The sequence below is a fragment of the Onychostruthus taczanowskii genome, unplaced genomic scaffold (assembly GCF_017590055.1).
Source record: "Onychostruthus taczanowskii isolate IOZ18803 unplaced genomic scaffold, ASM1759005v1 scaffold4, whole genome shotgun sequence".
Classification (NCBI taxonomy): Eukaryota; Metazoa; Chordata; class Aves; order Passeriformes; family Passeridae; genus Onychostruthus; species Onychostruthus taczanowskii.
In genome coordinates this window covers 4,338,186-4,363,688 of record NW_024501459.1, presented here as the reverse complement: position 1 = coordinate 4,363,688, position 25,503 = coordinate 4,338,186, and the positions used below count along the sequence as shown (strand labels likewise).

The 25,503-nt window shown below is 41.6% G+C and overlaps 1 protein-coding gene across 3 annotated transcripts; it reads left to right on the top strand.

Annotated features, from left to right (window-relative positions):
* Positions 1-8,541: 8,541 nt before the first annotated feature.
* On the top strand, positions 8,542-13,234 carry PENK (proenkephalin). 3 transcript variants are annotated; one of them, XM_041412739.1, is made up of 3 exons: positions 8,542-8,768; positions 9,231-9,372; positions 12,252-13,234. In XM_041412739.1, exons 2-3 carry the CDS (start codon positions 9,235-9,237, stop codon positions 12,915-12,917), a joined length of 804 nt encoding a protein of 267 aa, XP_041268673.1. In that variant the 5' UTR covers positions 8,542-8,768; positions 9,231-9,234; the 3' UTR covers positions 12,918-13,234. The 3 variants fall into 3 exon arrangements, with proteins under 3 accessions (XP_041268673.1, XP_041268672.1, XP_041268675.1); XM_041412738.1 differs by lacking the exon at positions 8,542-8,768 and adding an exon at positions 8,785-9,048; XM_041412741.1 differs by lacking the exon at positions 8,542-8,768 and having other exon boundaries at positions 9,281-9,892.
* Positions 13,235-25,503: the final 12,269 nt, after the last annotated feature.

The window sequence follows — 25,503 nt, the reverse complement described above, 5'->3', positions numbered from 1 at the left end:
TAAAATAGAAAGTGCACACTCCTGTGAATCCTAGCAGAGCAGGCAGGTAGCTAGGGAGAAAGGAAGGTGTGATTTGTAAAGTCAAAGCACTGAGACTCAGAAACAAGTGCAGTTCATCACAGTTAAAAAGTCAAGCCAGGCTCAAAGCACCAACCTTGGATTTCAACCTTGGATCTCCATACAGAGCACATTTTTATTAAAAGGGATTGGTAATTATTTTCTTGGCCTCAAGTGCACATTTAGACTATGGAATCACTTCTCTTCTCCAAAGTACCTTTCAACAGCCCATGGAAAGGATAATACAAGTATGGATATCAGACTAAACCTCATAATGTGTGGAAGATTTTCACCATAAGATTAAATAACTGGCAAAATTTAAAAATATGATGAGCCTTAGAGTTTCTCCCATCTCTGTTTTCTATTGCTACAGCTATATTTTTAATGAGAAGTATTTGGAGGAGATTTTCATTTGGTCATGGCACACCACACCACACTCCCTGGAGACAGGGAGCTCCACCTGGGACACAGAGAACCTGGAGGTTATCAGGCATTCAGAAGACTAAAGGAAACAACAGACAAGATAAAGCAGAAACCACTGGAACGGTATGTGTCTAGCAGACCTGCCAAAAACTATATTTTGAAAGACTTGGAAATTACATAAATGAAGCATTTTCTGTGACATTCTTCCTCACGAGCTCTACCTTTGTTACATTTCACTGATTCATAATTATGGTTTGCTGATTTATGGTTATTTTACTTCACAAGGCCTTTCACTAGGCCTACATACATGCGAGTCATGTTGGGCATCCCATGTGCAACTCTGTTCTGAGTTCATTTATGGTCTTAACAGAAGAACCAGAAGCTCAGCTTCTGAGTGCTGTCAGAGGCTCCATCATTCTCCTAACAAAAACAGAAATGTACCATGGAGAAAAAAATTGATATCTCACACATGTTTAGAAGGCAACTGGCCTGCATTTTGTCTCAGTGATAAAATCTGTTCCCCTGCCAGGAACCCCTCCACTTTCAGGTAATTCTATATGTTTCTGCACTGCCTAAAAAGTAAAATCAATGGGCTAAGGCTCAAAACAACAGTCAGCTCTTCCATCTACAATATACATCCCATCTCCAAAGGAAACAAAGCACCTGTGAGATAACACACAGCTCAATGCCCAAGGGCTGCAGCCAGGAGCTGCACAACCAGGCTGGTCACAGTGTAGCCTTGCCTAGAAGCTCCCTGTCAGGGGTATTTTTGATCGGCTGACCAGCAGTACACTGCTGTATTTTTAGAGACCAGTCCTCATTTCAGTAAATGCTTTATGTCTAGCTACAGTGTGCCATGATAAAACTCCATCCTGAAGATATGGGTGAGGTGGAAAGGCAGATACCAGAATGCTCTCAGAACCAGGCACAGTGTCTGCCTCAGGCACTGATCAGCACTGCTGCCTGCAGAGAAGCGGCAAATGCACAGCAGGAAACAGCAGAAAAGACAGAGAAATATAATCAGCTTGAGGAATGCTTAATACATAAACTAGCTCAATCCCAAAAACACTTCAAAACTGTCACTTGCAGTAGTCATTATCTATATTTAAGGTGCTGATGCACTTGAGCAAGCTGAAGTACAACTTATTACTGCTTGAAACACATCAGTATTTTAATATTGTGAGAGTTGTATTATTTTATATTCCAATTTTTTTTCTGAGATCTTAGCACACACCAGTCTCTTTACCTTATATGTGTCTGAACACAACCGCTGATTAAATCCTAGGGTACCACTGTAGACAAGAGATATTCCAAAGGAAGTTCAAATCCCTAAGCTAAAAGTCTGAAATACCTGATTTTTTTAGTCCTGTCTTAGAAGTATAAATACTATACCTCATATTTGAATTAACACAATCAGAGGCTATAAAATGGCATCAATTACTCTGTGTAGCAAAACGCTGCAAAGCTAGTCATTATCAGGTCCTAATTGGTAGCAGTTATGTTACATTGGAAGGAAGAGGTGAAATCACCGCTTTGAGGTGGTACAGAAAGCTTTTGCCAAGATAGACAGTGCTGGTTAGCTGTGTGGAAATGTTATTGTTACAGAGCATTTTTATATTAAAAATATCCTTGTATTGTACCTCCACTTTAGCAGTGGTTGACACCTTAATCTTTCAAGCTTTCACATTGACAAAGGAAAAACTAGATACCATAATAAGGACGTATAACAATCAAAATGCAAAATGCCCCTTTGCTACTTTGGAAAGGGTCTGCCACAAGGCAATCTTCTGCAATACATTTATGTCATCACAAAATAATCAAAACATCACACCTGTTGTTTTCCTTTCTTGTGTACTGTCACTGCACCTCCATCTTCACTCAACATGGTAACTCTTCTGCTTCCAAAGCCATTCAGGATCTTCCCAACTCCTTAAATTCAGTCTTCAATCTTCAGATCAAACCTAGACCCCTGTCAAATACTATGTTTCAACCTTCATGAAATATTTTCACCAGTTTGCTACAGCAAAAGCAATAAGGACTCAGCTGGCTGAGGTTTTGAAGTATTCAATTATGCAGCAGCAGAAATGAAATGACTTTCAAGTATAAAGCAAGCAGATTGGAAGGAAAGGAAAATAATCAGAGAAGGGAAAGGTCAGAGTTCAATTTCCAGGTTTTTTAATAGAAATTCAAAGCACAAAGAAGTACAATGACCAGCAGAACAGGTCAAATATGTGTAAAATGAGGGAATGTGATGATAATATTTCTTATTTCATTTTTAAATGCTCTTAGGATTATTTTTATGTCAACATCTTCTTCCAGTTCCTAGCTAGATAACTTGATAAATTGAACCTTTCCTTCCCTATGGAAAACAGTTTCTGGAACATAACTGGGGACCCAATTTGAGCAAAACAGCTGAAAATCATTTATCCTGAAAGAAAAATTATGGACCTTTGATATGATACTAGTGAGAACCCTGTGTTTGTGTACCTTTACCACTCAATTTTTTGCATGAGCATCATCCACTTAGTACTTGCATTTCCACGGGGATTACAACTGTGACAGTAGCTAATCTAGAGTGGACTCTACCTCCAATGAGCAATAAGATGATTTTGCAGCTGAGGAACTTATGCCAGTGTTAAACCAAGGTATGTTGTAAGAGCACAAGAGGCTCAATGCTGCTTGCACAGCCACAGCAAGCTGAGGCAGACAGACCCCCAGCACGAGCCAGGGAATTCCAGCAGGGGTGTAACAAAATGAAGTACCTCCCTTATTGCTATCCCCATCACTTCTGGGGGATCCCTCCTGCAGAAGAGGAAGAGTACACAGAGCCCTTTGCTGCTCCTTCATGGCCCAGAGACGGCAGGAGAGAGTTGGTGCTCAGGCCCTGGTGGGGATGGGAAGGAGAGAGCCCAGTGATCACCTGAGAAACACTCCGTGTTTTGTGCTGCTGGAAAGCACAGCAACCACCAACACCGTTTCAAGCTGCATTTCTGAAGCGCCCAAAATCTGGGAGTTTCAAGCCATCTCTGCCTGCCCTGCAGCACCATGCTGTGCCCCACGAGGAGGAACCCAGCCAGCCCTTACCCTGCCTGCCTGTAACACACCAGGCTCTCCTCACAGCTCCAGTCTGCAAAAACAACTTGTTTTGCATATTGTGCTACAGTGTGAACACAGCACTCCCCAACTGGGCAATAAAATACTAGCAGTGAAAACGTAAGGCTGGAACTAGAGAAAAAGCTCCAAAATTCTGCTGCCTCAATGTGAATAATGAGAAAATAATTGAAACTCACCCTCCAAATACATTATTTAGATTCTGATTGTTTGCTTTCCTTAGTATGAGTGAAGTGATCAAAGCCTCTCATTTACAATTTTCAGCTAATCCTTCCACATATGCATTAGACAGTGAAATCCTTTTCATAGACGGAGTCTAATACTTCCTTTGTAATTCATGGACGAGTTTTCTTAATTGAAAAAATTAGGATAAATCGCTCCACTTATATGGAGTAGTTATTGTCTTAAATAATAATCACTGTGTCTGTATTCCATCACAATTTATTCTGCTACGGAGCACCCTGTTTTCTTCTTATTTTATTGGAAATATCTCTCCTATGATCTCAGAAATCTTCATCTGTCTCTGAGAAGCACAGAAGAATGTAACAAAGTGAATCTCCGTGTGTTTCTATAGAATAGTATGAAATTCTTTGCTTCATTGTTACTTTGTCTGATACAATTCCAGGTAAATAAACACACTAATAATTGCACTTGCTGTGTGCTTATACTGAATGCATGTCACACTCTTTATTTCACTCAGACAAAGTAGCATGAAGCCTCCTCTCCCCTTACACTGCTACAGGGTATCAACCACTAGGCAGGGACAGCAGCAGTCAGTGCTCTTTCCGTGAAAATATCACCTTGCTGACACCTGACCTGTTCGCAGTTTTGCCTTCTAGAAGAGGTGTAAATTGTTCAAAGGCAAAAATATTATTAATAAGAGCCAGCTTCATCCGAGACCCAAAGTTTAGCATTCCAGTTCTTCATACAAGATTACCTTCAGCAGCTCTGAGCAGGAATGTCTGCATCATTGAGATCTTACTTTTTCATATCTTAAATGATACACCTAGACATTTATTAAGGAATGTACAGATATCTGGGAAGGACTGGGAGCATCTCTGTCCTGTAAAGGTACATTTTAGGCAATGCATACCAACTGTAATTGGCTTTGACCACCTCTCTGCATTACAGCTCCTCTCTGCTTACATTAGATATAATTTAATAAAGATATTTAAAAAGTAACAATGCATGTCTTGTATATACAGATTAATAACTCATGTCTTTTAATGCCTTAGGTTATATTTGGTATAAGAGAGTTGACCTGCAACGTCTTTCTTGGCTCTGATACCAGTTATGTATTTTCCCAATAAAAATTAAGCCAGTTTAGGCTGAGCTAAATGGAACCCAACTGTTTGATCTTAAGAAATACTGTGACCTTTTACACTGAGCTGAAGAAAATAATCAACATGCTTCTGTACATTCCTTACTCTTCAATTCTTTCAAAAAGGCTCTGTGTTGTGAGGAGGATTGCTTGAGGGGATAAAGGCATGTTTATTTCATATTTATATTAATTCATCTTCATTTAATGACTTTGTAGCATCTTGATTAGCATGATGAGTATAGTTTGGAAAAGAAAGCTGGTTCTGCAGAACAGATACCAATGTGAATTCTAAGAGAGAATCCATTTCTAACTTAGCTGCTCATTTTTTGCTACAGTTCAGAAATTCACTCAGACGAATTCTTGATCAGCAAAATGAAGACGATTTCACCTTGGTTTCACCTCATTCTGCCTTAAGTTTAGGAGTTAGACAAACCGTAGGGCAACAAGGCCCTTGGCACTGCAAGCACTACTGTTGTAAAAACAGTTTTGTTTTGGCTGGTATATTTTGATGGCAGATAAAAAGCAGTTGGTGTCTGTGGTAATTCTGGATTATACAAATGCTAAAGTTTTTATCAATACCAGGACATTTTTATTATAACATTAGTAGCAAACAACAAGATATTGTCTTTACTGCTGTGAAAATTGTTCTCTTTCTCTTTCTGCCTCCTTATTTCTTTGTTTCTCAGTTCATCATTGCAGAAGAAAAATTACCCTCCATGCCTACAGTAATTTTCCTTATGTAGGTTTTGCTCTGTAGTATTTTGGCAAAATTTGCTAAATTCTCTTTTTGTTTCATCCTCTCTGGGCAAAGAATACTTTCCCTGTACAAAACTGAACTCAGACAGGGAATCACAGAGCTTTCATTTGCTGATACTGGGAAAAGTGAGCTCTTCAAGAAATATCCTCTACATCACTCCTTTCTTGTATCACATCCTCTGTGAATATTAGCATCTTTCAGGAGGAAGGAAAGGACTCTGTGTAGCAGGAACTGTAGGAAAGGGTAAAACAAGAGTCCAGCTGGGACCTTCATCCCACTCTCCACTCTGCCAGGCCTTGAGGACCCCTTTACAACCTCCATAAGGATGTAGGATGAGGACCAGTGATAGAGAAGAGCCAGCTAAAGATGCAAGTGACAGATAGGAAGCAGCCGATGAACCAGTCAGGGATACCTGTAGTACTTGCAACAGCCACAGCTGGATTTCTTCTGCCCAGTGCTGGCTGTACACAGATACCTCTGCTCTCTCTCTCTCTCTCATTTGCTGAATATGTCCTTGCAGATGTGCATTTCACACTAGATCTCTTCCCACCTTTTCCCTGTTTTCCACCATCAGCCAAAAGACTTATGCACAGTAAAATAACCCTCTTCGCTAGTTCACTTCTACAGAGCCCTTAGAAGCCTTTTATTTGGTCCTTTTATATGCTTTACTCCTACTTCATCCTTTATCTTTTCCTGTTATAGCCTGTATTTTACCCACAGGGATTATCTGCACCCCTGTACACAGTGAGATTCTAACACTGGCTGGTTTTCATCATGAACAGATGCAGCACAATGAGTGACATTAAACAGAGTAGTGAAGGCTATGGCAGGCTGAGGAGCAGAGTGAGCTGGCTGAGCACAGATGCTCTTGTGCAGAATGATGAAAGCAGCAGCCTCTCAGCCCAGGGACATGGCATGTACGCTGCTAGAGGAACAGTCATGGCACTACTGGGCTGTCTGTCCTGTCACACCACACTGACTATTAGAGAGCAAGCCAATAAATGATGGCAGAGCTGAGAGTCAGTAAGTGACCCAGAGGACTACTCTGATGATGTCCATCACAAAAAGCTCTGCTTGTACTGAGCAACTTTACAGCAAAGGAGACATCAAATGTGTCACTTCTAGAGTTAGTCAGTGCTTCCCTAACCAACTCAGGAACAAACTTGAAAGCAATCCTGCTGATTCAGTGGCATAGCAATTTGTTCATTGTTCCAAATGTAGATCACTCACATGCTAACATAAATATACCCACTGGGATGATTTTTAAAATGTCTACCTCTTCTCTTGAGGGTTCAAGAGAACCCTTACAAAGTTGGCTGATATTACTGCATCAACAGGGAGCCTGATTCTCTTCTCACATATACTGATTATAGGCAAGAGCAATGCCTTTGGCTTGAAGGGATGTATTTCTGAAAATCCACACATTCATTTGAGCATCCTTAACCTGAGTCTGATTGCTAATGTAAAGACAAGGCAGCAAAAAATCACAGTTTGCATACAGTAATAGTACTGGACATCCTATTACTTCTAAAGGATAAAGATCTGGCTGTATCCCAGTGAGTGTGTGACATCAATGTACTGCAGCATCAGGAAAGGCAAATGAGACCTGGGGAGGTATAAATTGAGGTGTCTTCTTCCTCCAGGGAACTTAATTACGCATTATTGTCCTAATGAAATTTCAACTGACATACTGTGTTCTGTTCCCATCACTCATGCACAGAAATTATGAACTCCAACCAAAGCAAATGCAGAGCAGAACATTCACATGACATCTTAGGACAGACTGATGAAGAGCACAGCTTGTTCACTTCAGCAAAATGAGGACTATAGAGAATAATCCCACTCCAGAAACACACTAGCATGAGGGAAAATGCTCTTTTGACTGAGGAATAATGCTGAGAGAAAATCAAGTTAATATAAACCAGCTAGAAATAATTTGGGGCTGGAAGTAGAAGTTGGCATCTGACAGTCAAAAAAATGCAGCTGAGCATGGTGGGGGCAGAGCCCTCTACAAACAAGAGGTGTCAGGGATCAGTGTCACTGCTTTATGCCTGTTCCCCAAGATGTCAGTCAGAGCACAACAGTGAGCAGCCCAAGCTGCTGTGCTTGAGAACCTTGTAGAAGTGCTTGGAGGTTTGCTTGTCTCTGGTTCATTCCTATTTGTGTGTTCCTGAGCACAAAATTGTGACAACAATGCAAATCTACCCATACTTGTGAATTCCAATAGTTTCAAATTGAAACCCTTGTCTTCTTTCTTGGTCTAATAAAATCTGCTTCCCCCAAACTGTTTTACACCAGAGGCTCAGGAGAGAGGCAGAAGACGTGCAGCAAGAACTCGCAGCACCAGCAGCTTGGGGGTTTGGCGGAGTAGCAGAGAGGCAGAAAACAAAGAAGGAAAAAAGAATTAAAAACAAACAAAACAAAACAAAAAACTCAACAAAAAAACAACCTCCCCATACCAAAAATTCCCAAATCCAATCCCACTCTCCGCGCTGTGCGAGGCTCTTTCGGGAACCTGTCTCCGTTGCCCCGGGGAGTGGGGTTACCTCCGAGGGGCTGCCGTCGGGCTCGGGGCGCCTTTCCCGGTCCCTCACGCCCACCCCCGCATGACTCACGCGCTGTCTCATTCCCCGCCCGCCCCCGCTGAAAACTTCCCCCGGTAACTTTCCCGGGGCCGGTTCCCCGCTCCCCCCTCCCCGATGGCAGGGGCACACACACCCCCTCATCCCAAGCCCCGCTGGAGTCACGGACGGCGGGGCGGTGGTGCCGGGGGGGATGTCGTAGTCGCCGCGTCAGCGGGAGCCCGGCGGCGATTGGGGGAGGCCGCCTTCTCCCCGCGGTCACGAATTATAAAGTGCCGCCGCCGCCGCCCGCACACGCTCCGCAGCGGCGCGCCCGGCCCCGGCAGCGGGCTCGGCTCGGCGCCCCCCGAGCCGCCCTCGCTAGAGCTGCCAGCGGGTCCGCTTGTGCGTGCCTTCCCCGGGCTTCTCCGGAGGCTGCTCCGTCTCCCTATAAATATTAGTGGCTCCGACGCCGAGGCTTCAGCAGGGCGCAGCTTCTTTCTCGGCAACTCCCGGGAGCCCCGAGGGCAGCGTGTGTGTGAGTGAGGGAGCTGCTCTGCCCGCGGTCGGGACCGAGGGAGGGCCGGGGAGGCTCTGCCGGGGTTGGTGCTCGGTGTCGGGGAGGCAGCGCGGGGCGTCCCGGTGGGAAACCCTTCCCGGGAGGGACCGGGATCCCGTCCGTGCCGCTCCGCGGTGCGTCCCTTCTGCCCCAGTCGTGCCGGCTTTTGCAGGCAGGGAGGGATAAAAGTGTTTGGGGACGAACACTGTCACCAAACGGAGCGCTCCATCCTCCGGGTCCGCTCCCGTTCCGAACGCAGGTCAGTTGCCTTGCAGCTGCCAAGCGTCTGCTTACTTAAAGCTCCCGCTTACCTCGCAAGCGCAATCTAAAAAGCGTGAGTTTAGCGGAGTTGGTTTGAACCCTTTCACGCCGCATTTCCTTCTCCGAGCTGGGGTTGGGAGCGGGAGGAGGCGGCTGCCGGCTGACCTGTCCTTCTTGCAGCCCCATGGCGTTGCTCCTGAGACTCGGCTGTTCGCTGCTGGCCCTCAGCACCTGCCTGCTCCCGAGGGTGCGGGCCGACTGCGGCCGCGACTGCGCCGCCTGCGCCTACCACCTGGGACCCCGCGCCGGCATCCACCCCCTGGTAAGCGGCACCGGGGCCGGGAAAGCCTCAGAGCCCCGGAATCCCCGCGGCCGGGCCGCTTCCCCGCTAACTTTGAAGGGAGGAAAGGGGGAGCGGGAAAAAACAGCGAAATAAGAAAAATAAATAGTGAGGGAAGCCACCGGGGTCGCTTGGAAGACCCTTATTCTAAAGAGGGGAGAGAGGGAGAAGCGGGCTCGGGGGCGCTGGGCAGAGGGCGAGGAGCGGGCAGAGAGCGCTGATACAAACCCAGAGCGCCCCGAGGAGCGCCCCCAGCCCGCCCGCCCCTCCGCTGCCCGGAGCGGCGACCTTCGGGGACGGGGACAAACGACACCGCCGAGCAGCCCCGCGGGGAGCCAGGAAAAGGCCGAATGAAAACGCAAGGAGGAAGGGAAATCCGACCGGAGACGGCATCTCTGGAAGGGAAGGAGGGGTCGCTGCCGGGCATTCCAGCACCGACAGGACGGGGGGAAGCCGAGCGGAACGGGAGGGAGGGTCCCGACGCTTGTCCGCTGGCTCCATGGTACGATGAGCTCTCTCCGGGCAGGATGGGTGTCGAGCTGAAAAGATCTGCCTGAGATCTCACTAAAAAGAAGTGGGTTTAAAGCCTATTTGAGTAGCAGTACCTTGACTGTTTCTCCTCCCTGCACGCTGCTGCACAGCGTTAGGAATATGCCTGTGGAAGATGTTGACAAATCGTGCTAAGTCCGGAATGAGGGGGACAGGGGGGTGGGCGTTATCTGTAATTTTTATGATGTTGAAATAATTTAAAAGAACAGTCGCAGAAGAAATTCAACTTGAAATTTAAAGATTGGGGGTCAGTGAAAGTCTGGGGTCCCCCAGCCCTTCCTGAATAAGAAGAGATCTCTAGCTGCCAAGTACTTTGGCATCGGTTGTTCCTGATCTCAAATGCACATACTTTGAGGCAACATGCTCTCGGCACATCTAAATGATCTTAAAAATTTGTTCCTCTCATGTCATGTTCCTCATGCAAAAGGAAGGACTCAGCTCTCTAGCCTCACACAGAATTAGGAACCAGCGAGTATTTCTGCTTACTACAAAAGCTCAAGAGCTCTTAGCCATAGCAGGCTCAAAAGGGCAATATTATTTGGACAGCTGGCCAAACAGTTCCCTCTACTTTTTTTTTTTTTTTTTTTTTCTCTCTGCTTACATTAGCTTTCCATCGAAGTTTAGCTTTAGTGCCAGCTAGGGTAAAAAAAGTGGTAGTTTGCTGTTATGGAGGGAGAGCTTTCCAGAGTACATGTTCTGCATGTCTACTTTGACAGTCTGTCTTCCACACCTTCAGTAATCATTAAAGAAATAATCCAAGTCCTATTTTGTAAGAATGTTTATTAACTAAATAGGTAAAGAAGCAATGTAGCATACCTTGTATTTGTCAAACATGTATGAACAATTCTTGGAAACTGTTGTTTCTAGGTATTAGTATCTAGGAACATTATTGAATTTATTGCATTGTATTTGTTAGATACGAGACATTCCACACTGTACTTGGTGACAACTCACTTATGAAGTATGTTCATTTGACAAAAAGAGGTTATTAAAACTAACTGAGAAAGGGAGAGACTTATTCTTGCTTTGATTTAGAGCAATTCCAAAGTCAGACTGAAGCTGAAATCTTAATCTCTTTGCAGCATGACTATAATATATACTAATAACTAATTTGTAGTGCTAGTTAAATTATTGTGTTACAAAATATATAAATCCTTTTAATTTTCTTGTGATCATGCCAAAAAATCATATTTAAATTTCTTAGAGTAAAGTGAGTCTGAAGAGACAGATTGTGCAGTGGACAATAAGCTATCAGAGAGAGCTGTGCTGGAGTTAAATTTCAGATTTTAAAGTATGTTAGGATCCTTAGAACACATTGTCTATAGTCGGAATGAGTGCTTCTCTTATTGAAAATAGTGATGATTTTTCTTTACCTATTGTGGTATGAAAACCACGGGCAAGAAGAAAAAAGACTGGAATCACCTTATTTTTCAACTGAAGGGTATGGCTGCACAAGAATTTCCCTGACACAAGAAAGATAATAGTAGCTAATATCCGTGTTATTATCATCAGAAGACAGGCTATGAGATATGCATAAAGTACTGAAAGCTTTTTTCATGTTGTAGCCTGAAAATTTTTCAATACAGTCAGAAACAACACAGTTTAGGATTTTTTCCCTCTCTTTGATGGTTCCTGCTTTCCAGCTAACAAAAATGGAACTTTGATCCTTCCCTAAGAGAGCCTGTATTTCTACATTTCTTTTGGTACACGTTGGAATGATCTGTTCCACAAAGAGAAACAAATGGTAACACACAGCCTTTAAAGCAGGGTATTGAAGATACTGAACACTGCAGTATGGAACAGCTGGCTTCTTTGCAATGACCATGCTGTGCAGCTTTTCTAAAATTTCTGAATGATACTTTTAATTATGAAGATTGAATACGTTTCTACACGTGCATTATGAAGCAAGCCACAATTGTTTTTTAGCTTCCCAGTAGTAAATTTTAAAAAAAATAGATTATTTAAAAAAAAAATAGATTATTACACAAGTGTAAGGGAGATACAGGAACTGTACTTGTGGCTTCCTTTGAAACAGAAACATAGTGGCAACCTTGACATAGAGGACCCACAATTCATATTATCTGGTGGTTTGTCTCTTATAGTGGAGACTACCTTGTCCTTCAGAGAGGGATATGAAGAACTTCAGAACAGATGGGTACCAAACCAACTGGTCCCAAAGAGCATTTCTTCCAAGCCACTCACAAAGACAGGCTCGCTCATGCTCTTTTGTAAAAAAGTAAATCTAAGATAAGGTCATACCTAGGTGATAGTTGCTATCAAATAATTCTCAGTAAACCATATCCATTTTTCAGGCATGTACACTAGAATGTGAAGGAAAACTGCCTTCTGCCAAAGCCTGGGAGACCTGCAAGGAGCTCTTGCAGCTGGCAAAGCTGGATCTTTCTGAGGATGGCAACATTGCTCCAGGAGACAAGAAAGAGGTGGATGAGAACCATTTGCTTGCAAAGAAATACGGAGGCTTCATGAAAAGATATGGGGGTTTCATGAAGAAAATGGATGAGCTCTATAGGGCAGAACCAGAGGATGAAGCTAATGGAGGAGAAATCCTGGCTAAGAGGTATGGAGGGTTTATGAAGAAAGACTCAGATGACGATGCCCTTGCCAACTCCTCTGATCTGCTGAAGGAGCTTCTGGGAACAGGGGACAACCCTGAAGCGGCGCACTATCGAGAGATAAATGAAAATGACGGCGATGTCAGCAAAAGATACGGAGGCTTCATGAGAAGCATAAAGCGCAGCCCTGAATTGGAAGATGAGGCCAAAGAGCTGCAAAAGAGATACGGTGGCTTCATGAGAAGAGTGGGCAGGCCAGAGTGGTGGCTGGATTACCAGAAACGATATGGTGGGTTCCTTAAACGCTTTGCCGACTCCATTCTCCCTTCAGAAGAAGATGGGGAAACTTATTCCAAAGAAGTCCCAGAGATGGAAAAGAGATATGGTGGTTTTATGAGATTTTAATACCTTTCCCTTTTTCCCTTTTGTCCTAAATGAGAAAGACTGCCTTATTTGTCATAACTTATTGTAACGTGTTGCTTGTACTGTACAGTTTTTTACTGTCCTTGGTTAATGATGAAAACTGCGATTTGTTGTTTCAGGTTCTGTGTTCTTTCAAGTCAAATAACTAATTTCTGGTTTAGTCAAGTTTCAGTCTGTATTGTAATTTCCATGGTAGAACTATTTTGATTACTGTATTAGTTTTCTTTAAAGAGGAACTACATCTACAGTAGAGTTGCTTAACTGTACATACAATAAATTCTTCATCCTAACTGCAAAAATTCTGATGTGCTATTTCTTCTCACTGTCATTTAATCAAATATCTCAAATATATCTTCTTTAAGCCACCAGAGCAATGCCAACCTTTTTTTTTTCCGTAATTGTACAGAATGTGTACAATTGAAACATACTTTTGTCTTTAGTTTTCTGTTGAAAGCAAAAAGTCTAAGAGCAGAATAATAAATAATTTTAATCAGTTAACAGAATAAATATTTAAAGCCTAAATTCATAATTCATAGTGTTCAACAATTTTGTTCAACTAAACCTTTAAATATATATCAATATATACTGGTGGCAATCACCTTTGCCACAATCTCTGTTGCTTTTTGAGCCCTAAAATCAAGAGCCACACAAGGTTAGGTGATAAAATGTGGTTATGATTTTAATGAAGAACCCTCCAGGTGCACAACACACTGAAATGCACGCCAAAAATGCACCAAAGATGCACACATGATATAGGGCACGTAGAGTTTTATAAGTTTAGCAAATTAGCATAATTGACAAGAGTCCCCAATTAGAAACACAAGTGATGAATTCCCCCTCTTGGTTCAAACCCTTTCTAAAGCCCACCTTCCTTGGTAGTTGTTAATGGGAAAGTGTCTTGGGAAGGTTTCTTGATCTTCATTCCTATAAGAAGTGAGATTAGAACAGGCCCTTGGGATTTTTTTTGTCTAATAGGAAAAGTACTGAAGTTAAGTAACTGTACAATTATATAATAACAGTCTACAGAGCTATAAATACATATGAACAATATATATATGTATATATATATAAAAGGAATAATCATTTTGGCATCATCTTCCACGGCATACTCCTGCAAAAGCTGGCAGCCCACATCTTGGCCAGGAGAACTCTTCACTGAGTTAAGAACTGTCTGGTTGGCAAGACCCAGAGAGTGGTGGTGCTGCATCCAGTTGGTATCCAGTCATTAGTGGGGTCCAGCAGGGATAGGTGCTGGGGCCAGTCCTGTTTAATATCTTCACTGATGATCTGGATGAAGGGATTGAATCAGCAAATTCATGGACAACACTGAATTGGGTGTAAGTGTCAATCTGCTGGAGGGTAGGAGGGCTCTGCAGAAGGACCTGGACAGGCTGGATAGACGGGCAGAATTCAATATGAGGTTTAACAAGTCCAAGTGCCAGGTCCTGCACTTTGGCCACAACAACCCTTGCAGTGCCACAGGCTGCGGATGGAGTGGCTGGACAGCGGCCTGGTGGAGAAGGACCGTGAAGCTCTGGTTATCAGCTTCTGAACATGAGCCAGCAGTGTGCCCACATGGCCAAGAAGGTCAACGGCATCCTGGCCTGTATTAGGAATAGTGTGACCAGCAGAAGCAGGGCAGTGATTGTCAGGCCACACCTCAAGTCCTGAGTCCAGTTCTGAGCCTCTCAGTTCACAGGAAGGACTTTGAGGTGCTAGGGTGTATCCAGAGAAGTGCAACAAAGCTGGTGAAGGGCCCAGAGTACAAATCTGATGACTCTCTGAGGGAGCTGGGGTTGTTTATCCTGTAGAAAAGGAGTCTTGGGGGAAATTTTACTGCTTTTTATAACTCCCTAAAAGGACAGTTGTGGGGTTCAGCCTCTTCTCCAAGGCAGCCAGCAACAGGATACAAGAACATAGTCTTAAGGTATACCAGGGGAGGTTAGGAAGAATTTCTTTACAGAAAGGGCATTTAGATGTTAGAATTGGCTGCCCAGGAAGGTGGGAAGTCGCCCTCCCCAGAGGTGTTTGAGGAAAGACTGGATGTGGCACTCTGTGCCATGGTCTAGCTGACGTGGTGGTGCTGGATCACAGGTTGGACTCAAAGATCTCAGAAGTCTTGTCCAACATAATTGGCTCTGTGAATTTATACAGAAAAACTAAAGCACTTGGTACAAATATCTAACTGGGATATATGCATGCAACCCAAAACTGGAGTAAGGCCATCCAAAGTGAAATCTCTTCCAAGGCTGAACAGGTAGGAGGCAATGTACATGGGAGATGTGACTTTTTGATTCTTAGAGTGAAACAGTGAAACTGAATAGTCCCCATTCCCTCCATTACAACTAAAAGTATCTCCAGTCACACTTTTTCTTGCTTCGATAACTACAATTTAAAAGATGTGAAATTAGAATAAGATCTAATTTCTTCTGTTGATGTGGAATTTCTTATTTTATGACTTTCAGTTATGCCATCATTCAGGCCCTTTTTAACTCTAAAGTGTTCTAACATTTCCAGTAATTAACATGTCAAATTAAATCAGCTCAAAATGTGCCAGTGAATCAATCAAGATTTACTGAATCACAAATAAAAAAAAAGGTTGGAGATAGGGTTTTCTGAGCTGGGAGATGAAAAAAGGCATCTCGCCCTCATTCCAAGCTCTGAATGGCTCCACTAATTTTCCTCTTACAATACATTCCTAGAACTATCACTTCATCAGAAGATTATTGAAATAGCTGTATTGCTTTATATAAATAAAAGCAGAAAGGAGGAAAGCCTGATGTCTAGAAAGAAAATTAATTGCAAGAGTATTTTGAAGAAAGAAATGTCATTCTGGGACCAAAACCAGGATTATATATTTCCTTTTTCTGGCTTTTATCATTGTTCCAGAACAGAATCATTGGTTTGAATTCTGAGTAAGTATATAAAAAAAATTAATATGAACAATGTATGCTGGAAGGGTCCAGACCAGTCAAAGAGATTAATGCCTCTGCATAAGGAACAAAAGAGAAAAAAAGATAGTCTAATTGAGGTTAGACAAGGATGAGTTGAGCTTTTTAATAGGAACTAATTACAGGAAGGAACAACAACAAAAAAAGTATTTCCTGAACTAAATGGAGTTCACATACAGGAGAGAGACAGAAGCTGATGAATATAGTGATTTCTGAATACCAAACTGCTTGCAGCTGAAGCTCTGCCTGAAAACCTCATCTTAAATCTTGGGATAATGGGCAAAGACCATAAATCTATTTCCACATTTCAGTTGAACTTGGCATATTCTGAAATATGAGCTGAAATATGCACAGCATAATTTTGAATTTCCTGTTTGTTTATTTCTGGTAAATTAAAATATAGTATGATATCTAATAAATATAAATAATTACAAGGTTATTATTACAATCATTATTTTGCAATTATTTCTAAATAGTTACAATAATTTACTTTAAAATTGTTTATAACTATATCATAAATACAAGTAATTATAACATTTAATGTTGTTAGCTCTTTCAGATAATGCTTCCCAAGATAGAATCTTTAGAACAGAAGCATGTTCTAATTTAATATACTGAAATAAGTATTATTATACTGTGTTCAACAGAGACTCTAAATATGCACTGACTCATTTTAATTCTGAAGGGAACTTAATTAAGAAGAACCTAAATTTTTGGTTTATGGTGTATAAGGATCTCTCTGACATTAGGAGTGGTTTTGGAGGCTTACATGTAAGGCAAAATGACAAATTCATAGCACAGCTCTGTAATTTATGCATACATGGGAGTGCCTCAGAAAGTTTTCCTTATAGCTTTCTTCCTCAAGAACTACAGTGATCAGCTGGACACAAAAAACAAAATTCCTTTTTATACCAACAAGACCATGCTAGAATTCTCAACTTAAAAGGGAAACAAATGGTAACATTTTCTGACTCTGGGTTGCTGTGAGAATAAAGAAATTCCTGGAACAGGTTAGCTGGCCCTGAAAGCTGTGACACCCCAAGGAGCACACTGCATTTCTGGTCTTTTAAAACAGCAAAGAGGGATCTTAAAAATCACACAGAGAACAGTGTAACCACTTCCCTATCAGAGTCATGATGCTTCCATCCTTCTCTTCAGTTCCTAACAAGATGAGAGATTCAAGCATCACCATTGAGACACCTCTACATGACTGCACTTGGCAGTCGGGTCTCTTTCTCCAACAGCAGTCACTTTGGCAGAGACTTCATCTCTCCCACCCCCTTTGAAGTCCCACTACCTCTTGCAGAAATCCTCTTTGTCAGCCTCCACTCACAGCCTTAGATTTAATTTCACCACACTGAGGTTTGCTTTCTGACTCAAACCATAAAAGAGTACTTTAATTGGAGAGTGACTGAGACCTTCAGTTCCAGCTGCTAGCTGTGGAAGTTAGGCAGCTGCTCTTAGACTTCTTGCTTTTAGCATTTTGATCATAATTCTTTGCTCCCTGCAGTATTAATTTTTTTTCTCTGTGTCAACAGGAATACACCGGCTACATCAAACCTGTATCATACCTGTATTTCATTCTTTCACAACTATATTGCAGTTACTCTATTACACAATTCCATCCATCTGAGAAGGATAGGGAGTTATCAGAGGCATAGCTGTAAGCAAGGAACAGGGCAGAAAAACCAGCTGTAAATCATTAATCCAAGCATTCAATTACTAATCCCATCAGCCTCATTTAAAGCATTTAAACTGACAGTTGCATATCCAATTAACTGTTGCTATAGAAAATGAAAATGCTTAGAGGTATTTGACAGACAAATCTTTACTGGCCCAGCAGGGATTTAGACTGAATTTGTTTAATTAGATTGTGACTTTACCTAAATTGATCATTTACTGTAATCCTTGCTGAAACCATGGAATGAAATCTCTCAGGGTTAAATAGTTGTCACAAAAGCACATCACTCTGCTAAAAGATTAGATAAAAGCTCTGTGCTGTGCTGTACTGCTTTCTCAAGGAGAAGGATGGCATTTCCTTGTGCATAAACCTTTTCATAGCTGTCCATGGCTGCCAGGACATAGATGACCTTTGTCTCTTGCCTCTCTGTCTTTACTCTGTTTCTCAACACAGTCTTCCCCAGCCCATGTGGCTGCTTACAAGGAACCCTGTATTTTCCTACTTTTTAAATGTTTGCACTGTTAAATGTGTGCACTGACTTGCACTCCAGTTGCAGTGAGATCTGTGTGTGTTCGTCTGGTCTGAGCACATCACAATTCCGAACCATATAAAACTACAGGATACCGATTAGGAAAACCACTCCTACAGTCCTCTGAGAATCTGCAACTTAACTTTTAGGCTTGATGCCCTGTAAAATACTCTAAAGCCCTTCTTCAGGCAACGCTTTTTTCTTGAGCAGGAGAAAATGGCAGCAACAGCACAAATGATAGGCAATTTTCTTTCATAAGAGCAGTTGAAGCAGATAAGCCACATAAGCCTCTCTTAGTACATATAAACCAGCGTTTTTCAATCATGACCTGCAGTATAAATGGGTTTTACAGCGGGACTTTCACATTTCTCTACATTTTCATCTCTGCAAATAACTAGCTGACAAGGGCTGAAATATCAACTGCACCACATTTCTCTATCTAGAAAAATATTATGTGGAATTATACCTTTTTTTTTAATTTTTTGTTAATACAGCATAGCTGTCATACTATGACAGCAGTTGACACAGTCAATGTGACAAAGTCATTCTCAGAACATGATTAACTGATTCTTTGCCCATCAACCAGAAGAAAAGCTGTCAGCTTCCATCTGAACAGATGCAGTGGAAATTAATAAAAGCATAGAGCTTCTATGGGAGCCATTGCATGCTTAAACTTTGCTAACCAAGCTGTTGATCAGCACACTGAAGACAGGGGATATGTTTCACTCCCAGGTATCCATCATACTGAATTTCTCTGTAATAACTGAGACAAAAGTCTGAAACAGGGTTCTCAGGCTAGATGAGGTTTAGAAGTAGTATCTTCTCTCTGTGGATTCTTCAGGGTTCTTTTAGACTCCAGGAGTTTCACCATCACTGCATATCAAATCTGTTCCCAGCATCCTGACCATTCAGAACCTGTGGTGCCTGCTAATGCCTTTTAAACTTACCAACCTCACTGTCCCAGCACCAAACCTTGCAGGCCCTTGAAAGGCTGAGGTCACTGGTGAAGCATGACCAAAATGATGACAGCATGACAACAAATCTGTTCTACACTCTTTGTGTAAATGTGAATACCATCGTCACTCAGTTTCTCGGTATCTTAATGAGAAGAGCAATTAAATTACTAAATGACCTTAACCTGAAGCAAAATAAATTGGTATTGCAGTGATAAAGATAAATTCTTAGAGGAAATCCTTTTCCGAATAATATTCGTCACTACTGAAGACATCCTCTCCAGTTCTTGCACTGCTTTGAGATCTTTTGTGGTTTGCTGGCACTGTCAGTGTACTCCAGCTCTTCTGGCCTCCTGTTTGCACTTCTTCCTGGGGTAATTACTCTTTGGTTAGTGATTTTCAGACTATTTGATTGTTCAAGTTCAGCAGGTGCATTGAGTCACACCTTGAGGAAGCTTCAGCTATTATAAAACAGCAGGTTGTCAGCCTAAGTTCCCAGACATCCATCAGCACATCCCCTCTGTCTTCTGTTCTGTATTTTTGGAGTTCAAGGTCCCTAAGCCAACCCAGTCCCTGATCTCAGAAAGTGGTCTCAGAATAAGGGATACTTCCTGAGCAGGAATACCATCTTTCCTTCCCCTTATTATCAGTCTCCCCATAACTCCTATTACTGTCCCATCACTATTAGGTTCTACAGCTGCACAGTGATAGTGAATATTTTTTAGTCAGGCTAAAAGAGATCAGGTTATCCATTTTTGTAGTCCTCAGTACTACCATCATTTAAATAAGAACTCATTTTTTTTCAGCACACAAGAAAATATGTAAATTATTTACGACAACTTTCAAGTGTCATTATACCTACATGTCAATAAACAACCCATCCTAGTAAAAGAGTCTAAATACTTGTCATTCAAGCTGAAAAGAGTTAAAGAGGGTTATTTCAGCCTTTCAATTAATTGGGAGGAAAGGAATACCATTTGACAGGAAGAACTGGTCAAACTACACACAAAATGACTTTGTATGTCTGACTTTGTTAGTCTTTGTCTGACTAACTTAAAGAAGACATCATTCTCCTCCCTGGCTTTTTTTGGGGGATATGCTATTTCTGGGAAGCAAAATCAGTTTTCTACCTATGACAGAAAACTTTATAATTTTATCTTCTCCTCATTTGCCTAAAATTGTCCCCAAGATACCCATATTTTCCCTTGTAAAGAGCACAGTCAACAGAAGCTTTTTCCCAAATGTTTCACATTTTCAGGGATGTGAGACTCTGCAGCTTAAATTCTCAAGTGTCTTTAGACACAATAATGACAGGCTCTGTGCTCTGTGCCCTCTTCCCAGGGAATGTCGCATCAGCTGTGTGTTTTTACTGGAATGAAGCAGCAGACAAGCAGTGGTGCCCTTACACCAGGTATGACTGTAATCTCACATTACCACACCTGGATGCTGCCAGCTCACAGACCGGGAGCTGCTGAGGCACATACTCCAAGCACCTTCTCAGGCACAGGGTGGAGCTGCCCTTTGACTGACATGGTGGTTACCAGCTGGCAGAACATTAAGCAGCTGCAGGGTCAGATGTGGATCCAGATATGCAACATCTTAGAAGATGGATGAGGCACGCACAGACCTGCAGAGGGATCCCCGCACATCTCCACAGCTCCAGAGCTGCAGTGTCTCTGTAGGCTCGCGGTAGGATGGCTTAAATTCATTAGCTAAGGATTTTCTTTACAGTATTGAAAGTTTTTCTTACGTGCCAGTAAGCAAAAATATTGAAAGTTTTTCTTACGTGCCCTCCCACAGCTGTAGTAGCCTATAGTTATCCCCTGGATCATGCCTCAGCAGTATTACAACAGCTGCCTCCTACAGCAGCTACTAATTTTTAGTGCAGTGGAGATTAAATTAGTTTGGCTGACTGCGTGATGAAGTATATTGAGCCAATTAAAAGAAAAAAAAAAACATAGGAAAGGAGGTTTTCTGTGATCACTACTATTCCTTGGAAAGGAAGCAACTCATGCTTTGATTCAGGATACAAGATTCAAGTCTTTTGAGCTGGAACTCCATTTCTTCTTCATTTATAGAGTGTACAGCCACTTCCTGCATACCTCTAATCAACTTCATCTTGAGGCAGGATGACAGGTTAGCTGCACAGTGCATTGCCTAGTGGGTGCTCCCCTGTAGTCCCGAGTTTTGGCCAAAGCTGTTAGAAAGAGTAGGCACAGATCCAAGGGATTTTTTGAACTTGTGCTGAGGATTTCCTTCTGATTAATTAATAAAACTATTACTTAGATTTAAGACATAGCTATCTGGTGAGATTTCAGGCTGATGCCTTTGACCTCTATGGATCAGAAACATGTTTTGACACAGGAAAAAAACTGGAGCTTTTCCTGCCATTCTGAAAGTTAAAATTATTAAAACTGGAGAGTTAAAGTTGCCACATACACTGTAGTAAGGGATTCCCACTTGTCATTTTGTATTCAATTTTCGATTACTCTAAAAAGTCAAGCACATGGTTTAATTCACTATCACAGACAGCACTATTTGCTTCTTTCTGGGTCCTTATAAACATGGACTTTTTGTTTTTATGATATCAGTTCACTAACTTCAACAAATACTAGTGACCTACAGAGAGGTTCTTTTCCTCACCAGTCTTTACCAGTGCTAAACAGTTCACCTTTTGAGGAATTATGTGTATTTGTGAGGTTTTTTTGTTCCTCCAAACACAAATTGTCACATGATTTAAACAACTACATTAATTGTTAGCACTGATATGATATCAAACCATTTGAATGTCAAATAAAATTCTTCCATAAATTCAACAGAGACCAAAAGAACTGTTAGACCCTGCAGAAATTAGTTTTGTCAGAAAATGTTAAAATATCCCTTGTCTGTATTTATCAAGGAATTTCTCACATCTGTTTGCAGTGTGTGAATGGCTTGCATTATGTTTTAAAAAGACAAACCCAAGTCATTCAGCTTCCGAGTAAGGTAATTATTTATCAAGCACTTTAGTAAAGTAATCATATTGTACTAAATCCATATTTTTCTTTTTGGCAGTAGAGTTTTAAGTTTGCATGCTGATAATATATTAATGACATTAATATATTGAAAAATACTTAATAACCATTTATTAAGAGCTGTGGGATATAATAATTAATAAAATATTAATTATACATAATTAATAACATATATTTAAAGCATCTATTGCAACTCAGCAGTGAAAATACTTTTCAATACCATTCATCTCAGCACCTGCAAGTAAACATCTTCACATTTTTAGTAAGAAAAAGTACTGATCAATGTATAATCCACCAGAAATATTCAAAAGGTCCAGCTGGCTTGAGGACAAGAGTAATTATCTAACCCTAATCTTTACTACCAATCAAAAGGCTAGCCAATAAAATGAATTATACTTAATTACTATGCATGGTCATTAGCAACCATGACAATTTCACACATCAAACAAGCATATACTCACTGAAATACTGCCAACTTTATCACCTTGACAATTCCAAGTATGCCAGAGGATTTACACAATGAGAAAACCTCACCCAAATCCCTCACTACCTGGGTAGATTTTAGCATATCTGTTTGACTGAGTCTTACTTACATAAAAAAAAGGAGACTGAGTTATTTTAGTAGACTTGCTTGGCAGACTTGATAGGGTTAATTTGACATGCCTCTGTGCTGGTTTTGGCTGGAGTAGTTTTCTTCACAGCGGCTGATTTGGGGCTTGGTTTTGGATTTTTGTGCTGAACAAGGGGTTGATAATGTAAAAATGCTTTTGTTGTTGTTGAGCAGGACTTACACAGAGCCAAGGCCTTTTCTGCTTCTCCTGCTGCCCTGAGTGTATGGGAGTGCATGGGAAGCTGGGAGAAGACACAGCCAGGACAAGTGACCCCAACTGACCAAGGAGATACTCCAGAACTTATGGCATCATGTCCAGTATACGATGTGGGGGGGAGAAGGAGGAAGGGGGATGTTTGGAGTGATGGCATTTGTTTTCCCAACAACCATTACGTGTGATGGGGCCCTGCTCTCCTGGAGATGGCCAAACACCTGCTTGCCCATGGGAAACAGTGAAATAATTCCTTCTTTTGCTTTGCTTGTGTGCACAGCTTTTGCTTTCCTTATTAAACTGCCTTTATCTCAATAGTTTTCTAGTTTTTTCACTCCAAGTTCTCTCCCAGATTCCACTGGTGGGAAGACAGCAAACACCTGCATGGGGCTTGGTTGATGTCTGGAGTTAAACCACAACAGCCTCTTATGATGTCTCTCAACTTCTCATAACATGGAGTATATACAAGGTGTAAGAGGTGAATAAACATGCTGGTGAACTGTTCTTTTAAGGCATTCTTGGTTGTGTGGTAATCCCTGCTCTCGATATCGTTAGTGATGTACTTTTAATTTTTAGATTGATCTATTTGTGCATTTGCCCCGTTTCCTATGTTTAATAGATTTGTTATGATTAAAACAAATTACAGATGTGGGAAGGTCTGTTACTGGAAGGTCAATAGTAAAAATGTCACTCACAGAACTGTTTCCATGGCTTCTCCAGCTACAGCAGTTGGGTTTTGTTTCAGTACAGTCATATGTGGACAATTTCATTCCTGTGCTCTTACTATCACTTAGTAAATGGTTGCCCCGTTTCCTATGTTTAATAGATTTGTTATGATTAAAACAAATGACAGACATGTGAAGGTCTGTTACTGGAAGGTCAATAATAAAAATGTCACTCACAGAACTGTTTCTGTGGCTTCTCCAGCTGCAGCAGTTTTGTTTGGTTTTTTTTTTTCAGTGCAGTCATATGTGGACAATTTAATTCCTGTGCTCTTACTACCACTTAGTAAATGAAGCTTCTGGTACAAATTCAAAGTTAATTGCAGAGAAAGGCAAGTTTGGGGCTAGAGACCAGTTATCTGTGCATACATCAGTCAGGAGAATAAGTTTCTCTTTGACAACAAAATTCAATGTTTTGGAACACTGGGACAAAACTGAGACAAAGAGCCACACACAAATACTTAATTTCAAAACGCTAAACAATTCTCTAAAGGAATGATCAAATCTAGCTGGCAGTGAGTGGAATGCAAGCTATCCTAAATCACTTTGTGTTCCCCAAGACCCTTGTCACTTTACCACATCCACTCTTTACCTCAAGATAGCAATGAGCTGTAACATTCCATTACCACACCAAAGCATCTAATTTAGGTATATAAATTATTAATCATCACTGTCATTTTCATCACTTATAGAATGATAACTGGCTGCTCCTTAGGTCATTTCAGCATAAGAGCAAGGAAGTCAGTGTTTTCACGCTTGCATAAGCACGTGCTTTGGAAACAGGCTCCTCCTGTCAACTTACAGCTTACGAAGTTCTGGTTGCAACACCACTCCTCACCAATGTTGCTCACATTGAAATGTCATCATAATAAACAAGCATCTTCCCAGGTTTGTTTCATAACCAGGAATTCATTGCTGAATCATCTCAGCTTCCCCTCACCGTAATCTGCTGCTTTTGCCATGTAATTACTGATTACAGCATGGGACACTTGCAGTTAGGTTACCCGCCTATTTTGCATTTCTTGGCACCTTGTTTGGAGCCACAGTGCACTGAGGTTTTGAGATCTGCCTTCATCCTCAGTGGGGGTATTTCAGCTTCCCCTTTTGCTGGCACCTACATAGAGTATTCAACAGTTAACTGTGCATGGAAACATACCCCTTCCATACAGCTGTCTACACTGACAGCATACAGTCTTACACCATATTTCTTGGTGTAAATGACACCAAATTTTGTGAGCTATCATTTTATCTCAGCTTAACAGAAAAATATCTTATGAATTCCCATATACTGTAATCTGAATGGTGTATACAACACAGAGGTGTACATCTGAGCACACTGTGAATTTATTCCATTTCTTTCGTTTTATGACTTGACAATAAACAAGGCCTCTAATGTAACTCATTTGAAATGCAAAGAACACCAACTCAGTAGTCTTCTCTTCATTGCCTTTTTACATAAACAATATGTGGAAGACATCACGGTGATTGATACAAGCTGATGCCGCAGGAGAAGCACATTCTTACGGACCTAAGTATGTGTGTGGCTTTCTGTTCAAAAATATTCATGATACAGTGGTGTAGGGCTGTACTTTTCAAGTTGGATAACTCATGTATGGGAAACTGAGGACCCATACAAGTAATTTTAAAGGTGTGAAATTATAATCAGAGGATTCACTGTTTTAGGGGCCACACTTATGATCATCACCTGCCTTTTCGCTCCCTGCCCGACAAGCTGGAGAGCAGTAATTTATGATATAAATTGAGAAATGTTTAACTTTGTACCTCCAGCGAAGTAGCCACAGAGGAAAAAGAGAGCGTTTGCTCTCCGAGCGCTCGGCCGGGTGGGATGGAGCGGCCAGCTGGGATGGGGCCAGTGGTGCCTTCCCGCTGGCCGGGC